General features: G+C 45.6%; 2 protein-coding genes across 2 annotated transcripts; one reads left to right on the top strand and one right to left on the bottom strand.

The window, feature by feature from the left end:
- The first annotated feature begins 11403 nt into the window (after nt 1–11403).
- LOC135093917 (uncharacterized) lies at nt 11404–15030 on the top strand. Its single transcript, XM_063993585.1, has 2 exons — nt 11404–11839; nt 13452–15030. Exons 1-2 carry the CDS (start codon nt 11538–11540, stop codon nt 14338–14340), a joined length of 1191 nt encoding a protein of 396 aa, XP_063849655.1. The 5' UTR covers nt 11404–11537; the 3' UTR covers nt 14341–15030.
- LOC135093918 (uncharacterized) lies at nt 11910–15160 on the bottom strand. The gene is made up of 2 exons (XM_063993586.1): nt 15026–15160; nt 11910–13160 (listed from the first exon to the last, which is right to left on the bottom strand). The coding sequence occupies exons 1-2, from the start codon at nt 15156–15158 to the stop codon at nt 12151–12153; spliced, it is 1143 nt and encodes a 380-aa protein (XP_063849656.1). The 5' UTR covers nt 15159–15160; the 3' UTR covers nt 11910–12150.
- Nucleotides 15161–21157: the final 5997 nt, after the last annotated feature.

Here is a 21157-nt window from a genome sequence, read left to right as displayed (position 1 = left end):
AGGAGGAGGAGGAGAAGAGTAGAATGTCTATTGCTCCTTCGTCAGGTAATTCCCGTCGCGGCGTCAGTGGCAACGGATGTGACTTTTCTGGTGTTTTTTTTTCAATTTTTTTTTCAACTAATTTCATCGGTTGGGACGTGCAGGTGTGAGGAAGAGGGAGTGTGGTGTGTGGGAAAGGCAAGGAGGCGGGCAGGTGTGAGGCATGATGTACTGTTAGGTAGGACAGGATACAGTGCGTGTGGGGGATCTTGTTAACTCTTTTGTATAAAACTGAGATGGAATAACAGTTGTCTCGTTAGGAAAAAAAAATATTAAATTAATGTAGCAGTGTGGTAAAGCCCACTCACTTTTAATGTATTGCTGTCCTTCACCACATATTTCCCTCTCTATATAGTGTTCTTCTTTACTTCCCCCACTCTTTTCTTTCCGTTCCGTTCCGTTGTCTCGTTTGTTCGTGATGCGTCAAGATAACAATACCATATGCTTTGTTTAATGTAAGCTTATTTCAGTGTGAGACTTGAGTTTGTTTCCTAATGTTACCAGCTCTCTCTCTCTCTCTCTCTCTCTCTCTCTCTCTCTCTCTCTCTCTCTCTCTCTCTCTCTCTCTCTCTCTTTGATGCCTTCTGATGTTACGTATTAACAGCTTCACAATCGCAGCTGCTCGGTACATTTCTAATAATCCCAGTGCTATTAAGAAGATGAAGTGTGTGATACTGAAGCTCTTGGCTGTGCTCCCTCGTGATGATCCAATAATTTTAATAGAAACCCTTCATTCGTGTAACATTATCGATTAAAGCAGTGAAGTGGTGCAGCGCAGAAAGGACAGGTACGTGCGCGTATATATGATAAAGCGCACGGCTGGCTGGGTAGAGCTGTCTGGTGGTTGTGGTGGTGTAGGGTGCCAGTCGAGTGTAGTGCTATGTGGTGTGGTGACGTGTGGTGCGGTGTTTCCGTGTAGATTCCTGGTGTGACGGGATGAGTGGCTACACCATCACTTCTGGTTACTACTATTGCCGCCACCATCACCACCGACAACAACGGCAATGATATACAAAAATAACATCAGCAACATTATCATAAACTAGCAATCCCTACATTACAGTACATTACAAGAACACCACCACTACCACCACCACCACCACCAAGACGCCAAGCAAACGTTCCTTGACAATGCCGCTAATGTGAAAAGAAATGCTCGGAATTCCTTGGTACATTTTATAGCGCATTTTCTACCACGCCATTACACAGAGCAGCAAGTCACGGGGTCACGCCACACTAACGACAAGGCAACAACACAAATGTGTGTTCATAACTTGGTGTCTGAGATGCTAAACTGACTCACCGACATCATGTGAACAAAAAGAGAGAGAAAAAAAGAGAATGGTAGCCAGTGTGTTTTAGCTTAATGATACCAATACTATGTGTCACACAAAAAACATGTATGCCTCTTATCTTTCAGTAATAATGGCATCTGTCTATGTATGTATGTATGTAAGAATGAATGTATGTATTCAGCCAAGGTCACACGGTAATGATAAGAATGGATGTATGAGAGTATAGTAGGAATAGAAAAAAGAAAAAAAAAACAGTACAAATATTGTATAATATGCGATTGTGCATGATTCCAGTGAGGGGTTCTGTAAAAGTTCACATTCCATTCACGCTACGAGCCCTCCTAACATGTCCACAGTACAGCGAACGATAATTGGCGCCTCTGGACCGGACGTGTATGGAGAGACATGTACGTGACTGAACCACACACACACACACACACACACACACACACACAATATGTTTATCATAGTTTCCATTAAATTATGAAAGAGAGTTGTGAAAAATACTAATTCTCTGTATGCTCATCCAGTAGAGTATTTGAACTCGACATGTTAGATATGAAGTGAAGCGCGACAAATTGTGCTCTCTCTCTCTCTCTCTCTCTCTCTCTCTCTCTCTCTCTCTCACACTAACGCTCGTACAGCCTCGCTGCTTCTCTGTCTCAGAGCAGTGCACCCTCGGCTCGGTCAAGACAAAAGACCCGTGTTTGATTCCCGGGACAGAGAGGCGAAGCTTCTTTCATCTCGAGGCAGTGTTTGCCTGGCGCAGACTTCACTACCGGGGGAGCGGGAATGAGCCTCACCCGCACTTCTCTCCAGGGAAGAAAGGGTTCAGTGTTGTTAATAACGATGGCCCCGGTTCGTGGTAGGTGAATTTTTGTGATGTAAGCTGAATATTCTGATCATAATAACATTAGTTGTCTGGTGGTGTATTGGTGAGCACGCTAGAGTCACATGGATCTTCTGGCCCTCCCTGCCTTCGTTACCTTTGCCCACCAGTGTCCCTCCCCCAACCCTCCTTCCCTTCCTCCCTCCCTCCCTCCCCTTACCAGAACGGGACACAACCGCGGCAATAACAGCTTTTCAATAAACCCAATGGTCGGCTGAATATAATGGCATAGCTCGGCTCAATATGCATTTCCTGGCACTCAATGCATCACTGCTTCAGGCGCCGCGCATGCAGCAAGCAATAAGCCTCTGAGATTCCCTATAAATTTCATCAGAGGCTCCACCACTGTGATGTGAACGCGGGGAAAGGAAGAGGGAAGGGAGAGGGGTCCCTGGTGTGATCCCAGGCTGCTCGCTTGCAAGGCGGCTGGCGGTGGCGTGATCAGGGACACCGGCAGGGAGGCAGGGAGGCAGGGCGTGGGAAGTGTGTGCACCAGCGAAGCGAAAACACGGCCCCATTGGAGACTTGTGTGTGAGGCGCGCTGCCAAATTATGGACGTCGAAATTTTAATGATGCAGACGAGATGAAGGTCGTTGTGCTGCGCGGGACAGAGAGCGTGTGGTGGGAATGGTGGTGGTGGAGGTGGACAGGGCGTGGGTGGTGAGGGCGTTGGGGATCGGGGCTCTAGGGTGGGGATACTGTAGTCGTGTTGATTACACTACGTGCTATCTTTTTTTTTTTATTATTTACTTATCTACGTGTGTGTGTGTGTGTGTGTGTGTGTGTGTGTGTGTGTGTGTTTATAAAAGCAGTGATAGTTGCAGTAATAGCTATTGGTTGCAGCGTCGTGCCTCACATGCAACAAAATAATCACAGGTGACCTGCATTCTCAGCCACACACACGTCATGCTCGGCCTTTAGGCAACAAGTAAAAAGGAACTTTTATTTTACTAACTATATATATATATATATATATATATATATATATATATATATATATATATATATATATATATATATATATATATATATATATATATATATATATATATATATATATATATATATATATGTTGTACCTGTCTTAACCCTTTCATTCCGGTGACCATATATGAACGATTGCATCAGTGCGTCCGTAGCGATGGCGATCGTTCCCGTAATCAAGAATTTTCGCGCCTCAATTTTGAGCTCCAAGCGCGGTTTCCCGAGTCAGATGGCGCATGGAAGTGTGTGGCATCTGTTTCCATCCGTAATGTTGCCAGATTGATGTGCGGCTGAAATTCTTCACGGACTCATTTTTTGTCGATTAAATATGCAAAGTTGTATCGAGAGAGGCGATGCCTGACGCGCTTCTCATTTTTATGTAGGAGTGAATGATGGCTGAGGTGAGGCCTCGTCATACTGAACGCTTATGTAGTGATTTCATTAATAACTTTTCATGAAGGAAACGAGTGCTTCACCGCTGCGGCAGGAGAACAATTCCGCCCACTCCTCAATGAATATTGCTTTTTCAACCATCAAGGAATTGTCAGGAGGCACTGCAATTGGAAAAAAAAACATCTATGATGAACAAACTGATTAGTTTGACAGGAGGTGTACACGGCGTTACATGGTACAGAAGTGGAAAGAAGCAGCACTTTGTTCTTGTGTTGCTGCAAGTCAAGGAGTGACAGCCTCAGGCAGCGAGGCTAGTGGTGAGAGTTTTCTCTCCTTGTGAAAACTTTTCCCATCAGGGAATACAAAGTTCGATGTCGTAATGCTGGACGAAATATTTCATTAGCGCCATAAGGACCGTCAATCCAAATTTACTGAAGTGTCAGCTGACGGAAGCTGACGCTGGTGTTCGCGAGATGAGAAAGTTTGTTTCTGTACACTTTACACGTCACGCGTTTATGTGAAATGAAGGAGAAGACATTGCTCTTAGTGTATATTAGTAGTGGCCTCAAACTTACTCCCAATAATAACAAATTAATGTCCCGCTCCAGCTGACTTTCAAGATCAAGACTAATCGCCTTTCGGAGTTGCGTCACGAGGTCTATTCAGCCAGTGAGAATAAGCTGTCCTCGCCGCACATTGTCTCTGACTTCCACACAGAACAGTGTGTGCCCGAGTGTAGCTTCAGTGCTTCACGGCAAGCAGAAGATAGAAGTTTTGTGTGTGTGTGTGTGTGTGTGTGTGTGTGTAGGTATTACATAGACTGTCACGTTTTGTGAGTCACGTGGGAAGCGTGGGAAGCGACGGAAACAAAAAAATATAACCACTAAAAAAAAAAAAAAAAAAAACTATGATAAGCACAAAGAAAGGAGCGTTGATGGAGCGTGCGGGAAGGAAAGATTGAAATGGAAACAAAGAAAAAAAAAAGAATTGAGGCAGTGATGGATAAACGAAAGGAGAGTGACGCCTGGCTGGGGAAGTTCGAGGTCATGGTGAGTGTAAACACAACCCAACACGAAGACAAACACACGACAAAAGAAGACGACTCCCCTGCTGGGTGCGGAATGCTGTGGTTCTGGAGCCTCGCACCACGGATCGTGGCGGCGCGTGTGTGTCAAGACTTACCAAGTACACAAAATTATTCTTACTCTCATGAACGCTTAATTCAAGAAAAATATAGAGTGATTCTATCAATTTCGGAATAGCTGGCAAGCCTGGCTGTCTGAAACGTCTGAAACGTCACGAAGGCGTGTAGCGCATCACATCGGGATTCGAATCTTTGAGTCGTTGACCACAGATATCAGATGCAAAGTGGACGTCAGCCAACCTCCGGCATTCCATAGCCATTCAGTATGGAGACTTCGTAAGACACGCGTGTTGGTATTGTTACTTTGCATCTTGAGGGACTCAAATGCAGAAATTTCGAGACGCTCAGGTGTACCGACACCCTGCAGGGCTTCCAGTGCATCTCTCTCTTAAACAATATTTTCCGTATTTTTTCGTTCGTTGAGTCAAAATGACACGGGCAATTTTAGTAAGAATATTTTTCTGTATCAGTGTACGTCTGGGAAAAAAAAAAATATACATAATTAAGGCGTGGACATGGAAGAAAAATATACATAATTAAGGCGTGGACATGGAAGAAAAATATACATAATTAAGGCGTGGACATGGAAGAAAAATATACATAATTAAGGCGTGGACATGGAAGAAAAATATACATAATTAAGGCGTGGAAATGGAAGAAAATATACATAACTAGGGCGTGGAAATGGAAAAGGACGGGAAAGATAGATGAGGAAAAAAGGCAGAGCTATCCTGTAATGAGTATTAATCTAAGGTCTGAATAGAGAGAGAGAGAGAGAGAGAGAGAGAGAGAGAGAGAGAGAGAGAGAGAGAGAGAGAATGTTCTTTCCTTCCTTCCTCCATTCCAGTGGAGGGTTGAGTGTTGCGTGGTTCATGAGGGAGCTGGACAGGACAGCAGCGGCAGGGAAGGGGGCGCGGCAGGGAGGGAAGGGGGCGACGGACGGCAGGGGAGGGTCTTGAGACATCGCAGGCAAATTAGCCGTCCAGTTTTTCCGCTCCTGCCACCCGCGCCTTTGATCAGCACCATTATTCTGCCATCTTGTCTTGCCAGTTAATCTTGGGGCGTCTTTCATCACTGAGGGACGCGCCGCCCTTGCCGAGCTGATGGGGTGATGGGTAGGGAGGTGATGGGATGATGGGTGGACAGGTGTTGGGTGGTGGGTGATAGACAGACAGGTGATGGGGTGCAGGGTGATGGGTTACAGCATGCAGCCGTCGCTACCGTTCATATTCTTTATAACTTTTATTTTCTATTTTTTCTCGTCTTCTTTCTTGTGACTCTCCCCATTTATCTCACCTGTACACCTTATCTCACCTGTACAAGTCATCTACCGTACCTTACTTGATTGATTAACCTTATTATCGTCTCCTCCATCTTTACTTCCCTGTATTCGTGTCGCGTCGTGTAACTACTCATGTATTTGCTTATAGTTATGTTTCTTGCTGTATCTGTAAACACACCACCAATAAAACTGAGCGGGGAGTCTTGCTCGAAGCTGTGCAGTGTGTCCTTGCAAGCCGCGCCGCCGCAAGTCGCCCTGGCTGAGCGGGACAAGACGAGGCCCAAGGAAGCGAGTTAGCCGAGTATCGCGGGATCCATCTCGGCCACGTCCTGCTTGTTTGTCTTGATCTTGCGCGGTGCAGAGAGAGAGAGAGAGAGAGAGAGAGAGAGAGAGAGAGAGAGAGAGAGAGAGAGATTCCACCTTTAAAGAACGTGGTGATGACAAGAGTTCACACAGGAATATTGCATCAGGGGAGGAGTCTTGCACATCTTAGCTCAGTGACAGCGAGGGGAGAGGAGGGCGAGCTACAGCTGGGAGAAGCGAGTGGAGGGGGGCGAGGGAGCTGTCAGCAATGTCAGAGGTTACGGAGGAGGGATAAAAGGGGAGAGGCGTGAGTTAGAGGCCTTTCCCTGTCTTAGGCCTGAAACGCTTCCCTCTCTCATCACAACTGTTTTCAAAGGTCACAGAGGTCATTAGCCGAATATTTGAAGAGTGATTCCCCAGTTAATAATGTAGAAATCTTGTTAATCTATCACGAGAATCATAAAAAAATAAAAGATAAAAAATCCTCAATTTCATGTAGAGCCTATTGAAAGCCTATTGAAAGTAGTGGAGTTTCTGGCAGAAATGTCTCATGATTCTGGTTTTAGTATGTTACCAAAGGTTTGAGATGCCGTGTCCTGTCCTGTTAGCAAATAAAATCTTAAGAGAGCGTCGGATGAGGATGCTGTTTTGGCAGTGAATGTTTGATACCCCGAGCTGACTGGCAAAAATATGATTTGGTCTCGTATCTTCATAATAGAGCCAATGTAAACTTTGCTAAAATTTACGAGTACAGGCACTGGCAGCGAGACTATATGTCATGATGGATACCCCGCCCACTCATCCTTTCGTGGCGTCGATGTGAAGTTAAGTAGGACCTGAGAGCAATCACCCATCCAACCAGCATTTCTGTCGTTTTGCCTCACGCACACACACACACACACACACACAGTATCCTTGGCGCCCAGTCCCCCCGAGCCTCGCACAGATAAGCCGAAGGTAACAATTTTCCGTCTCTCCCTGTCAGTATTTAGCATAATTTCTAGGGTTTTCCAGGTGTTTCCAGGTGTTTTCCTAGACTCCTATGCGGAGTAGGGGGTGGTGGAGGGGGGATTTGGAGTATGAGGGGTATGGAAGAGGAGGAGGAGGTACGGAAAGGAAAAGACGAGGAAAAAAAAAACTTTTCGGCAACATATTATTATTTTCCTTTTATTGATGGAGTTGTCATTGTTTTGATATTTAATTTATTAATAGAAAGACATACTAAATTATAAAATATAATAAGATCTGTTCTAGCTGTGCTTTTGTTTGTCGACAAAATAACAACTTCGTCACTTCATTTAATTTCACTTTTTCTTACCGGCACGCGCAGGTTTGCATTGGTATTTAATTTAAGACTTAAAAAAATGTAAGAAACATGTACCAAATAATAATATCCAACAAGAATTAGTGTTTTCTTTATTCATCTAGCAAGTAAAATTTTTTTGTATTTATAATCTGTAATATAATCTAGTCTGGCCGTGTTTCCTTTCTCGATATTATTGTGTTTTTATGGTACCGTTCGTAAAAGTTAGATTGTTTTTTTTGAGTTTTCGTTATTATTACTGAGATCGGTAATGTTTTTATATTTTGTGTATTAGTTAAAGTAAAGGGTAAATCAGAAAATGTAGTGTATTCCTGTCCGGGCGTCTTCTTTCTTTTCGCAATTTTCAAAATGAATTGCGTTACGTAAATATAAGGCCCAAGACGGCCATTTTCCCTGCCTCCCTCTCTGTCTGTACATCAATATTCAACTAAACTCTCGAGTGTTTCCAGACTTGAAGTGAAGAAAAAAGAGAATTGACCACGGAAATAGATAAACAACCCATAAAATGCCTCAAATAAGGCACTGAGTAGTGCCCCGTTCAGAGCGCACACTCCGAAAACGCGACGTCATCAGACCTTCCCCCTTGGCCGCCACTGTGTGTGTGTGTGATTCACACACAGTGTGTGTGAATCACACACACTGCTTGTTACCCAGCAAGCCGTCTGCTTGTCACCCAGCAAGCCGTTTCCCTACGGAAAGAGCTCAGAATGATCTTCGGGTAGGACTGTGTGTGTGTGTGTGTGTGTGTGTGTGTGTTTGTGTGTGTGTATTGCGCTACGTAAATATAAGGGCTGAGAGGCAGATTTTTCCCTGCCTCCCTCCCTGTCTGTACATCAATATTTAGCAAAACTTTCGGGTGTTCTTAGATTCAGACGTGAAGGAAATCCAGAGTGAACCATGAAAATAGATAAATAACCCAAAAATGTCTCAAATAAGTTGAAGGATTGCAGGCCCGTTCATTGCAGGCCATGAAAACCCTCCTTCCCCCTCCAGTTCCCTCCCCAGCCTGCTCCTCCCTGCCCCCTCCCAACCCCGTGCCTGTGTCACTGCCCACCACCTTACCTCTCCTTCCTCTGCCCTATGTGTATGTGTGTGTGTGTGTGTGTGTGTGTGTGTGTAATGGGATATTGTAACTTAACGGTACTAACATTCTCTCTCTCTCTCTCTCTCTCTCTCTCTCTCTCTCTCTCTCTCCTCTCTCTCTCTCTCTCCTCCTCTCTCTCTCTCTCTCTCTCTCTCTCTCTCTCTCTCTCTCACACCTCCTCCTCCTCCTCCAGTCCTTCTTCTAACACATCCGTGACAAAATTTCTTAGCTTTTTCCACACCTATTGGTGGAACTCCTCCAATTTCCTCCACCACTTCACTTTCCTCCATCTGCCCCAGACCTTCCTTCATCCCCCACCCGTCTCACCTCAGCCAGGGGGAGGCAAGGGAGGCATTGAGAAGGAGAAAAGTGAGGAAAAGTAGGAGGGAGTGGGAATATGACATGGAGGAAGGATTAGAGAGATAGACTGGCTGTGTGTGTGTGTGTGTGTGTGTGTGTGTAATATGAGTGTGATAGTGTGGTGCTACTAGTAATAGTGGTATTGGTAGTAGTGGTGGTGGTGGTGGTAGTGATCAAGTGTATGGAGAGAGAGAGAGAGAGAGAGAGAGAGAGAGAGAGAGAGAGAGAGTCACTCAGCATATGAAAACTAGCAAATTACAGACGAGTGGTTTGGTAGTTATGTGATTTGAAGGAAGACGCGTCACCTTGCTTTCCGCCGCACACCCCTCGAGGGTCGCGTGGCCTTGCCTGGTGCTGAGAAGAGTTTATCGTGCAGCAGACGTGAGCACATTCATGAACCTCGTGATGTCTTTTATGGCGCTGTGATGTAAATCCGGAACATGTTTGCTCGATGCTCACAAACGAGGGAAAACAGGTTGACCTTTGTGTTCTGTGGTGGTGTTTTCCCCACGGATCGCTGCAGCCACACGTGCCCTCAGTCACCGTGAGTGCCGGATGTGTGCAAGCAGCGGCAAGCAGGCGGGGGTGTGCGGCAGCCTGGTCACCAATTGTCCCACGTTGTGTTGCCAGTGCGATGTAACCTTCCATCCTTCGTGAACGTTTTAAGGCAGCGGGGCGTAACAAAAAGAAGGTTTGTGCAGTCCAAACATATCACTCACAAAACGTAAACATGAGGTGTCTCTCCCCTGGGGTGGGCGTGGGGTGGGTCTCCCCATCCCCGGGGTGCGTGGGGCGGGCCTCTCCATTCCGGGGGGCGTGGTTGTGGGGTGAGCCTTCCTGCATCGTCACGGGAAATATGTAAAGCAGGTCTTGTGGTATTGATAGCTGGATGTTAGGCCGGGTGTGTGCACGTCCCTGCCGGGCTGCCCGTGGAGGAGGAAGAGGAGGAGGAGGAGGTAGGAGGAGTAAGAGGCAGGAGAAGGAGTTTGCATCGAATATGACAGTGTCTCTTCTTAAGTTAAAATAAGAGCATGAAGCTTCCATTGCAAGAGATAATGAAGGCAGGGCGTGGCAGGAGCGGCAGGAGTGGCGGGGGAGGACGGTGGAGGCTTCTTCCTATGCGCGCGTAGCTGTAAAATAGAGAACCTGAATATGAAGATGGCAGACAGAGTTAGATTCTGATGAACCTTGTACGGCGAAGTGTTCGATGATGCGTGTTATGTGCTGAAGACTTGAAAGGTCCGTGGAGGCGTGGCTAACAGTGCGGTGGTGGCGTGGTTAGTGCAACAAGGCTTCGTGGCGGCTGGCGTGTTGAAGTCAGTGGTGGTGATTATTAGTGTAAAGCTCCTTGCGGTGTAGCGAATACTGCTGGTGGTGTGGTGAACGATCTTGGCGGTGTGACGATGGTGGTGAGGTGTGGAGTGAGTCTCATCGTCAAAGGAAAGGGACAGAAAAGAAGAAAAAGATGCTGTGAAGTAGAGGACAACTTTTTCTTAGGAAATGTGTAACTTTGGCTGCGAAATATCCTCAAGAATTTGAAGATCCGTATTTTTGTCTTGTGGCGGGAAGTGTTGAAGGAAACCAACCTGGGAAACTTTAAGGAAACTCTGGTGAGCTTGAAAGATTCCATGCCACGAAGAAAGGGAAGAACTTTCGAAGGAAATAGATGCTGGAGACAGCTGGAAATGGAAAGAGGAAACTTGGAGTGTCTATCAGAAAAAAAATGACAGACAGACAGACAGACAGAGAGAGAGAGAGAGAGAGAGAGAGAGAGAGAGAGAGAGAGAGAGAGAGAGAGAGAGAGAGAGAGAGAGAGAGAGAGAATGTGACGGAAAGTGGTTATGAAGCTGCAGGAATAAAAGATTCGTCCGAGGGGTTGTAAAGAAAGAAGGGCAACTTTTATGAGCAATAGGGAAGGAAGAAGAGGAGGAGGAGGAGGAGGAGGAGGAGGAAGAGAGGGACTAGCGTGAGGTGAGGAAGACAGTGAGTGAGGGAGTGGTGGTGATGAGCGAAGACGACATGCACAAGTGTGAGAGGCGAGGTGAGTGTGTTTAGAGTGGAAGGCGAAGTGTGTTGAGAATGACGGAGGCGAAAAGGAGATGGCAAGGCTAAGGTTTCCCGCGGCAGAGCCTTGAGGGAGCGTTGATGGCGACCGCGGCGAGGCAGGGAAAGGGAAGTAAAGGAGGGAAGGAGAGACAAGAGTGTGAAAGTAGGAATAATTAGGGTACGAACACACTGAACGCGTGAAAGGCGCGAGCGGGCGTCAGAGCGAGCGAGAGTCAAAGAGTCAAAGCGTCAAAATGTGAGGGTGTGTACACTGAGTCCGGTGCGAGCGTCAAATAGGCCGCTTCATTGATGGGAGAACTTTAGTTCGTTGTCATCTTTCGAGGCGTGTGGTCTGTTTTGTTGTTCCTCCTAATCAGTTCATCCCAAATTCAAAATGAATGTTAAAAGTAATAGGAAGCGTGCATTATTGCTGTTATTGAGTGAAACTAGTCCGGCTGTCCCATCTTCATCCAGCATGTGGGTCCATCCCATCAATAAGGAGCGCGAGACCCATGGGGAATATCATCATTTGATGCCACAACTGAGAAACGACCCCCCAAAATTCAAAGAATATTTCAGGATGTCAGCTGAAACCTTTGACTATATATTGGAACTTATTTCTCCAGTCATCTACAAGCAAACAACCAACTTAAGAAAACCCGTATCCCCAGAGGAAAGGCTTTCTGTGACATTAAGGTAAGTTCCACCATATTTGATTTGCCTACTAAAGTTTACTAAATATTTAAAGGGTATTGATACAAGTGCAAACAAAGTAATAAGTATAATCCAATTATTTTAAACGGAAACAGAGGAATAAGTTTAATCCATTTAATTTAATTGCAAACAGAGTAATAAGTACAATAGGAAAATCACAAAATGCACAAAATTATTCTAAGTAATAAGTTTCATCCAAATATTTTAAATGCAAGCAGAGGAATAAGTATAATCCATTTTTTTTATGAAAACAGTAATCAGTATAATAACAAAAATTACAAAATGCACAAAAATTAAATATTATTCATAGGGCTGGTTAGTTGGTAATAGGAACCTGGAGAAGTGGCGTCTGGCTGATATGAGGGAGCGTCTTGCCGGGAGTTGGGGCCTTGAGAAGTGGCGTCTGGCTGATATGAGGGAGCGTCTTGCCGGGAGTTGGGGCCTTGAGAAGTGGCGTCTGGCTGATATGAGGGGGCGTCTTGCCGGGAGTAGTGGCTTTGAGAAGTGGCGTCTGGCTGATATGAGGGGGCGTCTTGCCGGGAGTAGTGGCTTTGAGAAGTGGCGTATGGCTGATATGAGGGAGCGTCTTGCCGGGAGTAGGGGCCTTGAGAAGTGGCGTCTGGCTGATAGGAGAGGGTGCCTTGAGACGGGGTGCTTGTTGTCTTCACTAGCTCTTCCTTCAGGAGCTGGGCAAATTTGATTTTGAGATCCCAAGCCTGGTCCCGAGGGAGTTTTCGCAACGATGGCAACAAAGAAAGCAGGAACATTTTGTCTTCGTCAATATCCTCTGAATCATCTTGCCCCCCTGCAATCTTTCTGAGCAGGTCCACTTTGGTTTCTTCTAAGGAGAACCACCCGGGATCTTTGTTGAGGGCTGTGACCCTCTTTTTCTTGGCCATTCCCCCTAATTTCTGCTGCGACTCTTGGTCACGAAAGGACGGAGTTTGGCTGGAGGGGGTCGAGATCGACGGAGACGGGGAGGGGCAAGGAATAACACTGGATGGTCCAGCCTCAGGAGACAAAGGGGACAACAGGGGGGTATTATCGGTTGATGCGGAATCCGTAGATTCTTGTGTCTCCTGCGGAACACCTTGTAGAGCAGCCGCAGCAGCAGTCGTATTACCGGACGACTTCCGTCCGATCATATCATCTCTCAAAAAAAAAAAGAGATTGAAATATTTCCACCGGCTGGTATACTCCTCCCTGGCCAGTCCAGGGTCCCCCGATTTGCCAGCGGGCGCTGTTTTTAGTTCCTTACGGAATTGATCCCGCAAAGATTTGTATTTCTTCTGGACCAGTTCAACTGAAAAGAAAAACAATTACATTAAAAATAAAAGAATTGGACTTTAAATGTCTAAAAATAAAGGGTCTATACAGTTTTCGTGTAACTGTCAAAGAACACTAGTTTCCATATTGGGGGAGCTTGCGTTGAGCACACAGTCATCTCATTGAAAGGGAAAGGGAGGGGGGGGGTAGAGCCTCGTTATAGATTCCAATGCTTTTGGGTTACCAGGTCGATAACTTTCAATAGCATCAAACGAGATAATGAAATATTTTAACATATAGGAGTTCAAATAGTATTTTTTTTTTGCAGATTCCTGGCGACTGGGCTGTCGTTTAGAGGACTCGCCTTCACATTCCGCATGGGAGTGACAACTGTGCGAATGATCGTGCTAGAAACATGCGACGCACTCTGGAAGATATTGCAATCTACGCATATGCCGGTGCCGGATGCTCAAATTTGCAAACATGCTGCAGAGGAATATTGGACGAAGTGGAATTTCCCAAATTGCTTCGGCTCAATTGATGGCAAGCACATCCGTATCCAGTGTCCCACCAAATCCGGTTCCCAGTATTATAATTACAAACAATTTTTTTCCCTTGTACTACAAGGTGTCGCTGACGCGCGGTGCCGTTTTTTAACCATTGACGTAGGTGCCATGGGAAAGCAGAGCGACGGGGGGGTGTTTAGCAGCAGTGACCTTTTTAGGTGTTTAGAAAAAAATGCATTTAATCTCCCTGAAAGCATGCCGATCCCAAACACAAATGTCGAAACCCCTTTGATGCTTGTAGGTGATGAGGCCTACCCTCTACTACCATACTTGATGCGACCCTTCCCACGCTCAAACCTAAACATCCCTAACAAGATATTTAATTATAGATTGTCACGTGCCCGTCGTAGTGTTGAGTGCGCCTTTGGCATCATGGCAAGTAAATTTCGCATTTTGAACAAATCAATTGAAACTCAAGTGGAGTTTGCTGAACATATTGTGAAAGCATGTTGTATCTTGCACAACGTTATAATCGACAAGGAAGGCACAGATTATGACCTTTTCGATGAAACATCAACAAGCGCCATTACCCCCCTCCCTACTTCAAGGAAGCGCCAGTCAAGAAATGTAGCTCTTAATTTGCGGAATACGTTGAAAGAGTTCTTCATATCTGAGCAGGGGTCTTTGCCGTGGCAGGATGTCATGCAGTAGGTTTTAACACACGCATTTATTAATGCTATTATAGTAAATATCACAATAATAAGTGTCATGGAAGAACATTGAAAATTCCTTTCAGCGAACGTGGGGACCTACGCCCCCCGGTATCCAAAGTCAGCAGAAACGATAAGCGCATGATCATCCATCCCATGCGTTTAGCGTTCGGGCGACGCAGGTTCGAGTCCCCACGTTGTTTGCAAGGTTTTTCAATGATATTCCATGACAAATAAATTTCCTATTTACTATGACATTTATGTGATCTGTGGTGTTGGCAGAATAAATATAATATGCATTTATTAAATCTAAAATCTTTATTTTTCCTATCTACCCTTTTAGAACTAGATAAGAACACCTAAAATGAAAAAAAAAACGCTAAAAATAATAAAACTACATAATCAAAAAATGTTGGGATTAAGTAATTTAAGTATAGCCTGGGTAGTATGTACAAACTGCACAGAGAAACAGGTTGTGTACCTTTACTCATGTCAACTCAAATATTTGTTATAAAGTTTATATACTTGTTTTTTGTATACAGGAATATCCAAAGTAAGGGAAAATATTACTAAGTAGACTGATATATTTTTGCCAATAAATAGCGACCACAACTTACGTCTGGTGGCTCGTTAAAATTCAAAGGGGCACAGGAAAAGAATACTTCAATACAAATACGATAACTTACCGGTTGTTTCAAGTTCACTTGCTATATTTCTCCACGCCGTAGCCACATAATTGCGATCATGGTGTCGTGGGTCCTTGGCGCACCATATCGCTGGCTCTTTTAAAAGAAGGGATGCTAATTTTTCAATGTCCATCTTGAGTTTATGGAGGGAAAAGAAGAGCACACGTGCCGCTTGGACGGCAGCTGGATGCAGACTGACTGTCCACAACTCTAGATTGTACTTAGCAAGCAGATATTGCACCACTTTTCTGTAAGCGGGCCCGTTCGTCTGTCCATCTGTCCGTGTGTGTGTGTGTGTGTGTAAAATATCTGAGGACTAGCGTGTGTATTTGTCTTAAATTAACACCCTCAAAATATGTTTAATAACATATAAATGGGTTTATTTCGGTATTTCATCACTATAAATTATGATAAACACATTACGCCCTAAGAAGATTGTGATACTTTTATTTTTCACTGAAATATGCATAGAAGCAATATCTTAAGATCATCAACATAGCCCCTTGACTCTTTGACGCTTTGACGCTTGTCGCTTGAAATTATAAAATTTAAAATCTTGCCGCTTGTCGCTTACAAATGACGCTCGCTCGCTTTGACGCTCGCGTCAAATGTGCACACTGTCTGCGTTTCCCATTCATTTTACCGAAGGATAATTTATCGCTCGCTCGCTCTGACGCCCGCTCGCGCCTTTCACGCGTTCAGTGTGTTCGTACCCTAAAAGCGAACATAAAAGGAGTCACGCAGGAAAGCAGGAAGGAAAAGCCACCGTGCTGTGACAAGAGTAAAAGTGTCAGCAGGTTTGTAGTGAGCAGGGAGGCATGAGATGTGTGTAGCGTAAAACTGAGCCACGAAGGAAGAAAGGAAAGAGGAAAAGTAGGAATATGAGATGACAGGGATGAAGTAAATAAGGAAGGTAAAAGGACATGGCCAGAGAGGAAGCTTTGAGAGAGGAGGAGGAAAATAATATTATAGTGGAGAGCAGAGTAAAGGTGACGAGAACAGGAGGGGGTATGAGCGGCACCCACACGAGGCTGATCAGGCAGCAGGAGGCGGCGTGAGAGGGAACATAAAAGTGAAGGAAGAATAATAACAAAGAAAAAGACAGAATACCAGTAGAAAATTAGCAGATAGGCAGGATAGCAGGTGAGAGGCTGCATGTGATTCGTTATTCCTAAGTGCTTGTTAAATGTCCCCTTGTTGTGTTGCCTTGTGAAATGCAGCAATTGTTCGCTGGTGAAGGAGACCCGAGGCTTGGTTGCATTCCTTGTTTGTTTGGTGTTGTGTGTACTTGTTTGTTTTGTCCTTGAGTTAGACGCGTATTCACCACCATCACTCACCTCTCATCCCATTCTTTGTCAACACCACGCATTATTCCATACATCACCAGGCCCGCCCATCACTGCCACTACTCCTCTCATCACGTCTCACCGCCCGTGCCTCCGCCTGCCGTTAATCGGGGAGGAAAGAGGGGGAGGGTTGAGGGAGTGTTCTGGGCAATCACGTGTTGCCATATTGGAAAAGTTAGTTATTTAAGTGCAGTTAGAGAGTATAACTGGAACATTTCAACCAAAGCCTATTGTAGTGCCAGCCAGCTCTCTCTGACCGCCACGAAGAGAGATAGAGAGAGAGAGAGAGAGAGAGAGAGAGAGAGAGAGAGAGAGAGAGAGAGAGAGAGAGAGAGGGTACATTCTTATTAGTAAAGGCGACAGAACTTGTTGTTTTTCATTTAGAAGTTTCCTGCATCTCAGTTATAGTCTCTCTCTCTCTCTCTCTCTCTCTCTCTCTCTCTCTCTCTCTCTCTCTCTCTCTCTCTCTCTCTCTCTCTCTGTCGCTCACCTGCAGCCACACATCCCGCCTCACCTCGCCACCCACCTCCACACGCACCAGCTCCACCCCGCCTCGTCCGCCACCCACCTGCACCCACACACCTCCCCCCTCGGGCCTCCCGTGATTTGCTATAACCTGTACCTATTTTCTTTATCCTACCGATTGCAAATGAAACTCTTAATGGCTATGTGTTGAGCGTAATAAGTGAACCTCCCTCCCCTTCCTTCCCCTCTCTCACTGAGCTCCCCGCAACCCTCTCCCGCCCCCTCCCTCCTCAGTACCCGGCGTGTCATTAGCGGCCTAATGAGACAGAAACAAGTGGACAAAACAAATGTCAGAATATATACCATTTAGGCACGCCCCGCCTCAGGTGTCGTGCCCCGCCCATGTTTACAGAAGTGGACCTAAAATTAATATTTATTTTTATTTATCCATTTGTTTATTTGCTGTTTTGTTTCCTGTCGCATTCTCTCTCTCTCTCTCTCTCTCTCTCTCTCTCTCTCTCTCTCTCTCTCTCTCTCTCTCTCCCTCTCTCCTCTCTCTCTCCTCCTCTCTGCCTTACCAGTAATGGTTTTGAAAGCTTCCGCAACTCAAAACATGAAGATTAGGATTTGCCTTGATGCCGTTGACCTTCTGGCTGCGAGGAAAAGGGAGGGGATTTAGGGAGTAGAGAGAGAGAGAGAGAGAAGAGAGAGAGAGAGAGAGAGAGAGAGAGAGAGAGAGAGGAGAGAGAGAGAGAGAGAGAGAAAGAGAGAGTGTGTGAGTGTGTGAGTGAGTGAGTGAGTGAGTGAGTGAGTGAGTGAGTGAGTGAGTGAGTGTGTGTGTGTGTGTGTGTGTGTGTGTGTGTGTGTGTGTGTGTGTGTGTGTGTGTGTGTGTGTGTGTGTGTGTGTGGTGTGTGTGTGTGTGTGTGTGTGTGTGTGTGAAGGAAGACAATGACAGGACAAACACATAAAAATGAATCATTACAAACAAAAAATAGACGCAACGTAATCCGAACAGAGTCCCGGTTAGGGACATTGGAGCTGCCCTCAGAAGCCAGTCTAACTGAAGGGGCGGTGCTGGTGGCGGTGATAAAGGTAGTGGTGGTGAGGGGTGCGTCAGGGATTCACGGACGAGTGGAGGCTGAGTCACGAATTGGAGTGTCGGAGAGATGCAAGGCAACCAGCCAGGCGAGAGGGGGACAAAGGCGCCGTGAAGTTGTGGTGTTTGCAGCTCACAGGCTCTCCACTGAAACAGGAAATGGCGACTTTATTTGACGGGAGGAAAAAAAACTTATAGTATGGCTTTTTATAATGGTATTTTTTGATAGGGTGGATGTGATGATGGAAAGGAAGATGGCGGACAAACGTTCCTTGATCTTTATTTGTTACCTTCCGTAGTTCAACTTTGTACTTTTCATATTCCCTTCACTGCAATTTCTACACTTTATTTAAGTCAAAGCTGGCTCATCATCAGCTCGACACTCTTAATGCAATAAATATGCACACATAAAAAAAAAATACAGTAAGGTTGTACTCAGGTAGAATATAACAACCGTGCTGATAATCCCTTTTCTTTGCAGGTAAGTGTGCCGTCACCTGTGTTCACGGAGGTCAAGGTAAGAAGCCACTGACCCACCACTCCTGCCCGCCACTCCGTCTGCTCGCCTTCACTTGGGTCCGCTGGAGATTTTTCATCGCCTTCGGTAAGACCTTGATTCGAGCAGAAAAGCTTTGGTCTTCCGCGAGTCCATAGTAATTGCGACCCGTCTGAATTAACTAGCAGTACTTGGTTTAATTTCGAGCAATACGGCGAGGTCTGAGGTCTGTAAGGATATCTAGCGGGCAACTCAGCAGCCTATTCACGGCCAGGCAGGCAGACAGAAACAACACTCATTACCTCCTCCGGTCAGGGTCCAGAAAAGTTTGTAACGAGGGATCACTGGAGGCTGACAGGCGTTAGCAGAGTTATCTGTGGTGCGTAGGGACTGGCGGAGTTCCGGTACAAACCAATGGGAAATTAAGCACGTTAGTTATCAGAGTCAACGAGTCTGAGGTGAGGAGAGGGGAAGGTATGCACGTTGTGGTTGCCGATAGAAAGAGAGAGAGAGAGAGAGAGAGAGAGAGAGAGAGAGAGAGAGAGAGAGAGAGAGAATGGTGGGGGAAGGAGAGAATTGCCAATATGACGTGTGGGGAAGTCTGTGTGTGTTGGATGAAAAAAAAAATAAAGTAAAAACTACTGTGATGATGGTAATTTACTCCGAACGAGACCAAGACGACTTTATTTAAGGAAAATTGCGGCCTTTTAATGTGGAAAACTGCCAACAAACATTTACTGAGATGAGGTGGGCGGGAGAGCCATTACCACGTGTGTGTGTGTGTGTACTCGTGTATGTGTTTGGGTTGCCATCTCGTGTCGTTGGTGCTTCGGACAATGAATCCCGTGTTTCACTTTGGGCTTGACTGCTTGAGGAGTCGGCGCAGTGTTCCCAAGTATCGTGTTAACTCCCACTACCGACAGACAGACAGACCGACACACAGTGTTGCATGTCTCACCGAGCGTCACACAAAGAGCTACGTGCATGCTGCTCATTACCCTCAACTCTTATGACCATGATTTAATTAAAACAGTGAAGGTATAACATGAATCTTTAATTAAATTACTTGCTGTAAACAAGCAATCCTCCCTTGCAAGTGGCCCGCTGTAAAAACACTTAATGAGACGCGCGGCTCTTTGATGTGCTCGTAAAAAGTAAACCATTGCAGTTTCATATACAAACGAACACGGCGTGTGGCGTGGACCTCCTGCAGGCACAGGCACGGCTATAAACTAGTATATAAGCGAAACGTGTCGCGCCAAACCCGCTAATACATACACGGATCACACAACACAGCCAGCCAGCCACGCGGCAGTGTTGAACAAGCTCAAGGCAAGGCTGTTCGCTTCATCATTCTCTCTCTCTCTCTCTCTCTCTCTCTCTCTCTCTCTCTCTCTCTCTCTCTCTGTTAAAGGCTAAAATAATGTGAAATGTAATGAAAACCTTGCATTTAACGACGAGAGCATTTCACTGTGTGGCGACAGTTGGTCGATGAAAGTAATGAAGGAACATGAACCACAAATTAGGCAAAGTGTTAACATATTGGTGGAGACTGCTTGAGTTAGATATGAAGTAATGGAAACACGTCCGCTCGGGAGAAGCAGTTAATGCAAACCCACCACATGAATCTGAAATCAAGGGGCTGCTGCTGATGAGAAGCATTGCTTTTCATAAACACGTAGTATCATGGGAAGGATTTGCAGCATTTTCCAGGAAGCGTGTGCTCGGTGTACTGACAGGTCGTGCTGGTGAATTAGTGACTGCCACTCTTGAATAACTTGTGCAACATGACGACATGAGAACGTAGAAGTGCTCTCTCTCTCTCTCTCTCTCTCTCTCTCTCTCTCTCTCTCTCTCTCTCTCTCTCTCTCTCTCTCTCTCTCTCTCTCTCTCTCATTGCGTTGCGTCTTAGGTGTTCTATTTTTTTCGTGGCGGGAAGAAGGATGTGAACACGCTCATTATTGAGAAACGTTTTGCATCCTGGCATGTCAAATTGTTGTTATGAAACACACACACACACACACACACACACACACACACACACACACACACACACACACACACACACACACACACACACACACACACACACAGAACAACAACAATAACAACAACAACATAATTGAAGGGGGTCATATTGGGGTAATAATATTGGTGTGGCGGAGAATTTCACGGCAACAGCAGGAGCAGTCCCCGAGCGTCTAGGCATGAATAGTACATCAGCCTATTACACACCAGACTCCCTCCCTCCCTCCCTCCCTCCCTCCGTTCGTGCGTCCGTCCGTCCGTCCGTCCGTCTGGTCTGTCCGTCCTTGCCTCTCTCCTTGCCTCGCTAGTTGTGTTGCCTCGTGATGAGCTCCTGAACATTCCAGGCTGCGTAACAAGTGTTTTAGTAAAGTGATACTGGCTACAGCTTATCTGGCCACGCAGGAGAGAGAGAGAGAGAGAGAGAGAGAGAGAGAGAGAGAGAGAGAGAGAGAGAGAGAGAGAGAGAGAGAGAGAGAGAGAGAATATGTATTTTTTCCAAGCAGACGTGTTTTAGACAGAATTGTGTAACACCTTCCACTAATTAATGCGAATTAGCACGCGGGGAATCACTGTCATGCTTCACTCACAGTGCTATTCCATTTTTCCACATTTGCTTCCTTTTTTTTTTTTTTCAGATTTCGTTATTTTTCATCCTTGTACCTTTTTATTCATTTTTTTTCTATTTTTGTTTTAACTAATA

This window comes from Scylla paramamosain, chromosome 44 (genome assembly GCF_035594125.1).
Source record: "Scylla paramamosain isolate STU-SP2022 chromosome 44, ASM3559412v1, whole genome shotgun sequence".
NCBI lineage: Eukaryota > Metazoa > Arthropoda > Malacostraca > Decapoda > Portunidae > Scylla > Scylla paramamosain.
Note: the sequence above shows the minus strand (reverse complement) of the source record. Positions and strands in the feature narration are given on the sequence as shown.